This window comes from Gigantopelta aegis, chromosome 3 (genome assembly GCF_016097555.1).
Source record: "Gigantopelta aegis isolate Gae_Host chromosome 3, Gae_host_genome, whole genome shotgun sequence".
NCBI lineage: Eukaryota > Metazoa > Mollusca > Gastropoda > Neomphalida > Peltospiridae > Gigantopelta > Gigantopelta aegis.
The window spans coordinates 74,783,447-74,795,515 of NC_054701.1; the positions used below are offsets into that span (position 1 = coordinate 74,783,447).

At 32.9% G+C, this 12,069-nt stretch overlaps 1 protein-coding gene across 6 annotated transcripts in view; it reads left to right on the forward strand.

Moving 5' to 3' along the window:
* Nucleotides 1-12,069, forward strand: part of LOC121369071 (plexin-B-like) — a 404,054-nt gene that overhangs the window by 359,052 nt on the left and 32,933 nt on the right. For all 6 annotated transcript variants that reach the window (XM_041493902.1, XM_041493907.1, XM_041493903.1 and 3 more), the window contains 2 exons: nt 9,282-9,414; nt 10,337-10,487. In XM_041493902.1, coding sequence (XP_041349836.1) covers nt 9,282-9,414; nt 10,337-10,487 — 284 coding nt within the window. The remainder of the gene's footprint in view (nt 1-9,281; nt 9,415-10,336; nt 10,488-12,069) is intronic.

Here is a 12,069-nt window from a genome sequence, read left to right on the forward strand (position 1 = left end):
TTCACCTGATCATTTTATACATTATTTACTAAAGAGAAATACAATGACAACTATAGTTTTAATAAACTTGGGTGTTATTGCCCTTTTAAAGCTGCAATTTCACCTGATCATTTTATACATTATTTACTAAAGAGAAATACAATGACAACTATAGTTTTAATAAACTTGGGTGTTTTTGCCCTTTTAAAGCTGCAATTTCACCTGATCATTTTATACATTATTTACTAAAGAGAAATACAATGACAACTATAGTTTTAATAAACTTGGGTGTTATTGCCCTTTTAAAGCTGCAATTTCACCTGATCATTTTATACATTATTTACTAAAGAGAAATACAATGACAACTATAGTTTTAATAAACTTGGGTGTTATTGCCCTTTTAAAGCTGCAATTTCACCTGATCATTTTATACATTATTTACTAAAGAGAAATACAATGACAACTATAGTTTTAATAAACTTGGGTGTTATTGCCCTTTTAAAGCTGCAATTTCACCTGATCATTTTATACATTATTTACTAAAGAGAAATACAATGACAACTATAGTTTTAATAAACTTGGGTGTTATTGCCCTTTTAAAGCTGCAATTTCACCTGATCATTTTATACATTATTTACTAAAGAGAAATACAATGACAACTATAGTTTTAATAAACTTGGGTGTTATTGCCCTTTTAAAGCTGCAATTTCACCTGATCATTTTATACATTATTTACTAAAGAGAAATACAATGACAACTATAGTTTTAATAAACTTGGGTGTTATTGCCCTTTTAAAGCTGCAATTTCACCTGATCATTTTATACATTATTTACTAAAGAGAAATACAATGACAACTATAGTTTTAATAAACTTGGGTGTTATTGCCCTTTTAAAGCTGCAATTTCACCTGATCATTTTATACATTATTTACTAAAGAGAAATACAATGACAACTATAGTTTTAATAAACTTGGGTGTTTTTGCCCTTTTTAAAGCTGCAATTTCACCTGATCATTTTATACATTATTTACTAAAGAGAAATACAATGACAACTATAGTTTTAATAAACTTGGGTGTTTTTGCCCGTTTAAAGCTGCAATTTCACCTGATCATTTTATACATTATTTACTAAAGAGAAATACAATGACAACTATAGTTTTAATAAACTTGGGTGTTTTTGCCCTTTTAAAGCTGCAATTTCACCTGATCATTTTATACATTATTTACTAAAGAGAAATACAATGACAACTATAGTTTTAATAAACTTGGGTGTTTTTGCCCTTTTAAAGCTGCAATTTCACCTGATCATTTTATACATTATTTACTAAAGAGAAATACAATGACAACTATAGTTTTAATAAACTTGGGTGTTTTTGCCCTTTTAAAGCTGCAATTTCACCTGATCATTTTATACATTATTTACTAAAGAGAAATACAATGACAACTATAGTTTTAATAAACTTGGGTGTTATTGCCCTTTTAAAGCTGCAATTTCACCTGATCATTTTATACATTATTTACTAAAGAGAAATACAATGACAACTATAGTTTTAATAAACTTGGGTGTTATTGCCCTTTTAAAGCTGCAATTTCACCTGATCATTTTATACATTATTTACTAAAGAGAAATACAATGACAACTATAGTTTTAATAAACTTGGGTGTTTTTGCCCTTTTAAAGCTGCAATTTCACCTGATAATTTTATACATTATTTACTAAAGAGAAATACAATGACAACTATAGTTTTAATAAACTTGGGTGTTTTTGCCCTTTTAAAGCTGCAATTTCACCTGATCATTTTATACATTATTTACTAAAGAGAAATACAATGACAACTATAGTTTTAATAAACTTGGGTGTTTTTGCCCTTTTAAAGCTGCAATTTCACCTGATCATTTTATACATTATTTACTAAAGAGAAATACAATGACAACTATAGTTTTAATAAACTTGGGTGTTTTTGCCCTTTTAAAGCTGCAATTTCACCTGATCATTTTATACATTATTTACTAAAGAGAAATACAATGACAACTATAGTTTTAATAAACTTGGGTGTTTTTGCCCTTTTAAAGCTGCAATTTCACCTGATCATTTTATACATTATTTACTAAAGAGAAATACAATGACAACTATAGTTTTAATAAACTTGGGTGTTTTTGCCCTTTTAAAGCTGCAATTTCACCTGATCATTTTATACATTATTTACTAAAGAGAAATACAATGACAACTATAGTTTTAATAAACTTGGGTGTTTTTGCCCTTTAAAGCTGCAATTTCACCTGATCATTTTATACATTATTTACTAAAGAGAAATACAATGACAACTATAGTTTTAATAAACTTGGGTGTTATTGCCCTTTTAAAGCTGCAATTTCACCTGATCATTTTATACATTATTTACTAAAGAGAAATACAATGACAACTATAGTTTTAATAAACTTGGGTGTTACCTTTTAAAGCTGCAATTTCACCTGATTTTTATACATTATTTACTAAAGAGAAATACAATGACAACTATAGTTTTAATAAACTTGGGTGTTATTGCCCTTTTAAAGCTGCAATTTCACCTGATCATTTTATACATTATTTACTAAAGAGAAATACAATGACAACTATAGTTTTAATAAACTTGGGTGTTATTGCCCTTTTAAAGCTGCAATTTCACCTGATCATTTTATACATTATTTACTAAAGAGAAATACAATGACAACTATAGTTTTAATAAACTTGGGTGTTATTGCCCTTTTAAAGCTGCAATTTCACCTGATCATTTTATACATTATTTACTAAAGAGAAATACAATGACAACTATAGTTTTAATAAACTTGGGTGTTATTGCCCTTTTAAAGCTGCAATTTCACCTGATCATTTTATACATTATTTACTAAAGAGAAATACAATGACAACTATAGTTTTAATAAACTTGGGTGTTATTGCCCTTTTAAAGCTGCAATTTCACCTGATCATTTTATACATTATTTACTAAAGAGAAATACAATGACAACTATAGTTTTAATAAACTTGGGTGTTATTGCCCTTTTAAAGCTGCAATTTCACCTGATCATTTTATACATTATTTACTAAAGAGAAATACAATGACAACTATAGTTTTAATAAACTTGGGTGTTATTGCCCTTTTAAAGCTGCAATTTCACCTGATAATTTTATACATTATTTACTAAAGAGAAATACAATGACAACTATAGTTTTAATAAACTTGGGTGTTATTGCCCTTTTAAAGCTGCAATTTCACCTGATCATTTTATACATTATTTACTAAAGAGAAATACAATGACAACTATAGTTTTAATAAACTTGGGTGTTATTGCCCTTTTAAAGCTGCAATTTCACCTGATCATTTTATACATTATTTACTAAAGAGAAATACAATGACAACTATAGTTTTAATAAACTTGGGTGTTATTGCCCTTTTAAAGCTGCAATTTCACCTGATCATTTTATACATTATTTACTAAAGAGAAATACAATGACAACTATAGTTTTAATAAACTTGGGTGTTATTGCCCTTTTAAAGCTGCAATTTCACCTGATCATTTTATACATTATTTACTAAAGAGAAATACAATGACAACTATAGTTTTAATAAACTTGGGTGTTATTGCCCTTTTAAAGCTGCAATTTCACCTGATCATTTTATACATTATTTACTAAAGAGAAATACAATGACAACTATAGTTTTAATAAACTTGGGTGTTTTTGCCCTTTTAAAGCTGCAATTTCACCTGATCATTTTATACATTATTTACTAAAGAGAAATACAATGACAACTATAGTTTTAATAAACTTGGGTGTTATTGCCCTTTTAAAGCTGCAATTTCACCTGATCATTTTATACATTATTTACTAAAGAGAAATACAATGACAACTATAGTTTTAATAAACTTGGGTGTTATTGCCCTTTTAAAGCTGCAATTTCACCTGATCATTTTATACATTATTTACTAAAGAGAAATACAATGACAACTATAGTTTTAATAAACTTGGGTGTTATTGCCCTTTTAAAGCTGCAATTTCACCTGATCATTTTATACATTATTTACTAAAGAGAAATACAATGACAACTATAGTTTTAATAAACTTGGGTGTTTTTGCCCGTTTAAAGCTGCAATTTCACCTGATCATTTTATACATTATTTACTAAAGAGAAATACAATGACAACTATAGTTTTAATAAACTTGGGTGTTTTTGCCCTTTTAAAGCTGCAATTTCACCTGATCATTTTATACATTATTTACTAAAGAGAAATACAATGACAACTATAGTTTTAATAAACTTGGGTGTTTTGCCCTTTTAAAGCTGCAATTTCACCTGATCATTTTATACATTATTTACTAAAGAGAAATACAATGACAACTATAGTTTTAATAAACTTGGGTGTTTTTGCCCTTTTAAAGCTGCAATTTCACCTGATCATTTTATACATTATTTACTAAAGAGAAATACAATGACAACTATAGTTTTAATAAACTTGGGTGTTTTTGCCCTTTTAAAGCTGCAATTTCACCTGATCATTTTATACATTATTTACTAAAGAGAAATACAATGACAACTATAGTTTTAATAAACTTGGGTGTTATTGCCCTTTTAAAGCTGCAATTTCACCTGATCATTTTATACATTATTTACTAAAGAGAAATACAATGACAACTATAGTTTTAATAAACTTGGGTGTTATTGCCCTTTTAAAGCTGCAATTTCACCTGATCATTTTATACATTATTTACTAAAGAGAAATACAATGACAACTATAGTTTTAATAAACTTGGGTGTTATTGCCCTTTTAAAGCTGCAATTTCACCTGATCATTTTATACATTATTTACTAAAGAGAAATACAATGACAACTATAGTTTTAATAAACTTGGGTGTTATTGCCCTTTTAAAGCTGCAATTTCACCTGATAATTTTATACATTATTTACTAAAGAGAAATACAATGACAACTATAGTTTTAATAAACTTGGGTGTTATTGCCCTTTTAAAGCTGCAATTTCACCTGATCATTTTATACATTATTTACTAAAGAGAAATACAATGACAACTATAGTTTTAATAAACTTGGGTGTTATTGCCCTTTTAAAGCTGCAATTTCACCTGATCATTTTATACATTATTTACTAAAGAGAAATACAATGACAACTATAGTTTTAATAAACTTGGGTGTTATTGCCCTTTTAAAGCTGCAATTTCACCTGATCATTTTATACATTATTTACTAAAGAGAAATACAATGACAACTATAGTTTTAATAAACTTGGGTGTTATTGCCCTTTTAAAGCTGCAATTTCACCTGATCATTTTATACATTATTTACTAAAGAGAAATACAATGACAACTATAGTTTTAATAAACTTGGGTGTTATTGCCCTTTTAAAGCTGCAATTTCACCTGATCATTTTATACATTATTTACTAAAGAGAAATACAATGACAACTATAGTTTTAATAAACTTGGGTGTTATTGCCCTTTTAAAGCTGCAATTTCACCTGATCATTTTATACATTATTTACTAAAGAGAAATACAATGACAACTATAGTTTTAATAAACTTGGGTGTTATTGCCCTTTTAAAGCTGCAATTTCACCTGATCATTTTATACATTATTTACTAAAGAGAAATACAATGACAACTATAGTTTTAATAAACTTGGGTGTTATTGCCCTTTTAAAGCTGCAATTTCACCTGATCATTTTATACATTATTTACTAAAGAGAAATACAATGACAACTATAGTTTTAATAAACTTGGGTGTTATTGCCCTTTTAAAGCTGCAATTTCACCTGATCATTTTATACATTATTTACTAAAGAGAAATACAATGACAACTATAGTTTTAATAAACTTGGGTGTTATTGCCCTTTTAAAGCTGCAATTTCACCTGATCATTTTATACATTATTTACTAAAGAGAAATACAATGACAACTATAGTTTTAATAAACTTGGGTGTTATTGATGGTATAGATATTAATGTGGATGGTCTATTCTAAATGGTTGATTAATAAACATGTTTTGACTCTGAGAATGCATCTTTTGCAAAAAACCAACAAACAATTGAAACAAAATAAAACACCCATAGGAAAAGGTGAACAAAAGTAGGACAACTCCAGAATTAATGTGAACATTGCATGTTTCGGTGACAGGTTTGTCGTACATGTAAATATATTGCATGTCAACAACTGTCTTGAGACTTGGTTCCTTCGGGTGCTACATGTAAAGTGATGTAACACCACACAGCCCAATCAACCCCATGTATAATTGCCTGCATGCTTATTGAGTTTCTGGCCATGGTAAATTAAGCTACATTTCCCGCAGGCATTTTATTTATTCATTGGATGGCTATTGTGTATTTTGTTGGATGGCTAAAACTTTGATGTCATATATTATTAACATGCTATTAAAGCATGATTGGATGCACATAGTGTTGGTACAGTGCTGTATTTCATTTGGTTAATTTACTGCACTGCAAGTTAATTTCATTGCCATTATTTATTCATCTGGTTTTTAGTCGGAAAGTTGTCAAGTGGTTTGGTCAAGGTTTGGTGTATATGAATGTATGTTTGGAATTGGGTTATCAAACATAAAGTGTTAATGTACTTCCCAGTATGAGGCACATTCTCTGTATTTATATACTGACATCCAAAAGAAATTTTTAAAAGGCTTGAAATTGTATTATCCAAAACCAACAAATGGGTATGGTGTGATATGATAGTATCATGAAGTTCAACATCTAAATTTCATAATGCACTTCGTGCTACATGCAAAGTGTTTATAAGGTGATTTCTAAATTGGTTCCTTTCAGTTAGCGACAATATTTATGATATTGTTCAAATTTTATGTATGTAAAGTTTCCTTTGGATGTCAGTATATTTGCTAGCTCATTTGATATCAGCAGTGTTAATTTCTAGGTAATATCAGATCAGATATGATATGGTAGGGTTTGGAAGCATGTTTGTAGTGCAGGTTGAATCAAACAGATTCTTATTACACTCGGTATCTTTTTTCCTGAATCTCGACTCTTGACCTTTTTTCTCTCACTTCCTGTAACATTAATTTCCCTGGCACATGCTTCTGTCCCTGGATAATTTACTGCGATAGCTATAAACTTATTTCAGTGGATTATTATGAAATAGCTAACATAAGCGTAATTCAGTTTTGTAATCAAATTGGCAAACCATATACTTGTACATCCTCTGTCTAATGCCAAGTGGCTGTTTGCTTTTATTTACACAGACAAATAATGCACTCGTTTTCTCCTTATTGCTGCAGTCAAACTGTGTTTTGATTTTAGGGGACACATTCATCCACACATAAAACTGCATGCACTCTTTGGCAGCAAGCCATTAATGGTATGTTGGTATTAATCACGAAAAAACGATTTACTTGATTTACTTAACTCGCTGTGTCCAATGTGTCTCCGATCCATCTTGAATTTATCATCCATAATGATAAAAAATAGCATTTTCATGATGGCCCATGAGTTTTGGGTTTCAGATGTACTGCAGTACATCAAAAGATTATCTACAAATGATTGAGCTTTATCGATGTCTCTCCAGGCAGTGTTGTGGGATGAGACATAAAGCCTCTGATTGTTGTCACTTAAAAGTTTCTCCCATGTTTAAGCCATGCTGTCTCTGCTGGTGGCTGTTTTATGTATACCAGACAATAATGTCTGCAAGTCCGTGGCTTTATTTTATGGCCCTCTTCTCCATACTCGACCAAACGGCTTCCGTAAGTTAATGTCTCCCTCCAGAAGAATTAAACTCTTTATTGAGACCACGTCACAAGGTTCAAAGGGATGCAAAGTGATCAACAAACATACCCAAGCAGACCAACTAATAGGTTTTTGATTGTCTTGTTAAATAAATAATGAAAGTAATGTATTTTCATCATGTTTGTCAGCCTGGGTAATGACAGGATACGCTGCGTGGTTGTGTTATGTGGGAGTGGTCAGCTTTGTGTAGCTGTAACATGTGGGTGTGGTCAGAGGCTCCTCCTTCTTTTCAGAAATGTGGACAAAATTGTGCTTATGCCAGATATTGATGATGGCATACTAGATGCAAAATGCTGAATTAAAAATAGGTTAGAAACGTGTGGAATTTCCATTCTATTAATTTTACTACATTATGAATTGATTCTACAAAAATATTTTAAATATGATAAGAGGCTATTCACAATAAATAACCGTAATTTTAAATTCCCAGATTTAATGGGCGGCTCAGTGGTAAAGTGGTTTGGTTTGCGATCGATCCCCATCAGTGGGCCCATTTGTTGTTCCAACCAATGCACCATGACTAGTATATCAAAGGCCGTCGTATTTGCTATCCTGTCTGTGGGATGGTGCATATAAAAGATCCCTTGCTATTAATTGAAAAGAGTAGCCCATGAAGTGGCGACAGTGGGTTTCCTCCCTCAATATCTGTGTGGTCCTTAATCATATGTCTGACGCCACATAACCGTAAATAAAATGTGTTGAGTGCCTCGTTAAATAAACCATTTCCTTCCTTCCCAGATTTAATAAAAGTTTCAAGACTGGGAGTAACAGCCCTCTAGATTGCAACTAATTTGGTCATATTATTTTCATTTGGCGACTAAAACATTTCATACTATCTATATAAAAATACAAGTATGCACCATCTGCCTCCTAGATGGAAAAGTTAAAGTAGAGTGCTGAGTAATCATACAGTGGCATATGCTACACAAAATGCTGGATAAAAAATATTTCAGAAACTTGTAGCATTTCCTTTCTAAACAATCCAGAACTGATTTTACAAATTAAAAAAAAAAAAAGATTTTAAATATGATAAGACGCTGCTCACAATAAATTACAGTAATTTTAAATTCCCAGACTTAAGCAAAGTTTCAGGACTTGATGTAAATTGTGAGTAATCCTACAGATTGTGAAAATGGATGTCCATTAACACTGAAATATGAAAACACGATGTTTCCTCCAGGGCTCAAGATTTTCAGTGGATTACCATGTAGCAGTTATTGCCAGCTGTTGGCAAGGTTTTATCCACCTGATTTTCAACACTTTAATGTTCCCTTCACCTGCTACATGTACCTTTGTTATCACCTGCTTTCAGTTGTAAAAAATTGAAAACATTGAACTCGTATGCAGCTGTTGTATTTCTTTGCAATTAAAACCTTTATATCATCACATTTTATTGCATATATATATATTTGACATCCAGTTGCCGATGATTAACACATCAATGTGCTCCAGTGGTGTTGTTAACCAACACAAACTTTTTAACTGATTATTTTGTTGTGTGTGTTTTAGGTGTGCGTTAAGAGAAGACTGTGCTAATGCTAAAGACAAGAGTTTGTCTCGCTGGCTTCACGGCAGCTCCAACCAGTGTATCTCCATCACAGAAATCTCACCAAGGACAGCTTCCGTCAGCAAGATAGAACAGGTAGGTACACGTGCACATGCATGCACACGTGCACACTCAAACATGCACAGGCACAGAATATAGTTCAGTGAGAGAGAATGTACATGAAATGCTCAGTTGTTAGATCACTCGCCTGAGGTGCTTGGGTCATACGATCAAACTCCCGGGTCAAAGCAGGTCATACGATCAAACTCCCGGGTCAAAGCAGGTCATACGATCAAACTCCCGGGTCAAAGCAGGTCATACGATCAAACTCCCGGGTCAAAGCAGGTCATACGATCAAACTCCAGGGTCAAAGCAGGTCATACGATCAAACTCCCGGGTCAAAGCAGGTCATACGATCAAACTCCCAGGTCAAAGCAGGTCATACGATCAAACTCCCAGGTCACAGCAGGGCTAGCTCTGACACTCGCCAAATTCGCTAATTGCAAATTTCAAAAACAATTGGCAAATTTTATTTTAATTTGATGAAATAATTTCATGAAATAATTGATATTTTGTCCGAAAAAAAACCCCTGGGTTTCTGCAGCTTATGGAGTTTGATAATTTAGTGAAATTTTCGGTGGTTCACAGCGAGCCTTGCAAAGGCTGTGGTATGAGCTGTTCTGTCTGTGGAAAATGCTTGTAAAAGATCTTTTCTACAAAGTGAAAAAATGTATCGTGGAGGGGAAGGGGTTCCTCTGTAGACCACATGTCAGAATCATCAAATGTTTGACAGCCAATAGCCGATGATTATTTAATCAATGTGCTCTAGTGGTGGTGTTAAACAAAACAAACTTTAACTTTTTTTTAAATGTGATGGTTCTTAGGTTCTGTTGCCATCGATGGACTTTCTACTACTCGACCCATGAATACCTTTCTAATGTTCTTATATTGCATTAAAAAAAAAAAATTGCCTGAAATTACCATATAGTGTATAAATAAGGATTTCGTTTTCTTACAGCTGCATCTGACAATTCAACAGTTGCCACAGACGACCACCTACAGCTGTGTGTTCAAGGAACTCAACTGGAGCACACAGGCGGAGTTCTGGTATTTTGGGGCAAGGTGCTCAACTCCAGACTTTGAGGCTTTAGGCGTATCAATTAGCGAAGGTTAGTTCTTGTTTCTACATATTAATTATATAAATGTTTAGCCTACAGTTATCACATTGATCTAGGGTATAGTTTGTGTAGTTCTTGCTTAGTATTTAGAAATGTAATACAGAAAGATACGTATGACAAAAGCAAAGACAAGTAATCACACATAATACATTTTTTTAAAGTTGATAATTAGTCCAGCTGAATGATGCATTACAGTAATGGTAATTATACTCAGCTATGTCTGTGATTCTCAGTTACTGCCCAACACATTCCCAAAGGCAGAAACTTGTCCAGTTAGTAGAGCAACACATTCCCAGAGGCAGAAACTTGTTCAGTTAGTAGAGCAACACATTCTCAGAGGCAGAAACTTGTTCAGTTAGTAGAGCAACACATTCCCAGAAATGAAGGAAATGTTTTATTTAACGACACACTCCACATTCCCAGAGGCAGAATCTTGTTCAGTCAGTAGAGTAACACATTCCCAGAGGCAGAATCTTGTACAGTTAGTAGAGTAACACATTCCCAGAGGCAGAATCTTGTTCAGTCAGTAGGGCAACACATTTCCAGAGGCAGAATCTTGTTCAGTCAGTAGAGCACTACATTCCCAGAGGCAGAATCTTGTTCAGTCAGTAGAGCACTACATTCCCAGAGGCAGAATCTTGTTCAGTCAGTAGAGCACTACATTCCCAGAGGCAGAATCTTGTTCAGTCAGTAGAACACTACATTTCCAGAGGCAGAATCTTGTTCAGTCAGTAGAGCACTACATTCCCAGAGGCAGAATCTTGTTCAGTCAGTAGAGCACTACATTCCCAGAGGCAGAATCTTGTTCAGTCAGTAGAGCACTACATTCCCAGAGGCAGAATCTTGTTCAGTCAGTAGAGTAACACATTCCCAGAGGCAGAATCTTGTTCAGTCAGTAGAACAACACATTCCCAGAGGCAGAATCTTGTTCAGTCAGTAGAGCAACACATTCTCAGAGGCAGAATCTTGTTCAGTCAGTAGAGCAACACATTCCCAGAGGCAGAATCTTGTTCAGTCAGTAGAGTAACACATTCCCAGAGGCAGAATCTTGTACAGTCAGTAGAGTAACACATTCCCAGAGGCAGAATCTTGTTCAGTTAGTAGGGCACTCATCTGAGGAGATTTTTGTTGTAGGATTGAACCCCCTTAGTGGACTCTATTCTCCTTTTCCCCCTGTCAGACAATGTCCTATAACTGGTATAAAGGCCGTGCTATCGGCTGGCCTGTGTGTGGGAAAATGCACATAAAAAAATCCCTTGCTGTTAATGGAAAAATGTAGTGGTCTTTCCTTAATGACTACATGCCAGAAGTACAAAATGTTTGTAATTCAATAACCGATGGTTAAGTAATTGACATGCTCTAGGGAATGTATATTATTTTTTTTTTTTTAACTTTGCACTCAACCCAATGAACCTGTCATTCTAACTCTGGATGGGAATGAGTATTGGTATATGAGCCCATTACCTACAACTGTACTAACCTTGAAGCCAATTACATAACCGCTGGACCATAGAGGACGATTATGAATTGTATGCAGTTGGATTCTTTTCTTTGTGGTTGTTACAGATTTCAC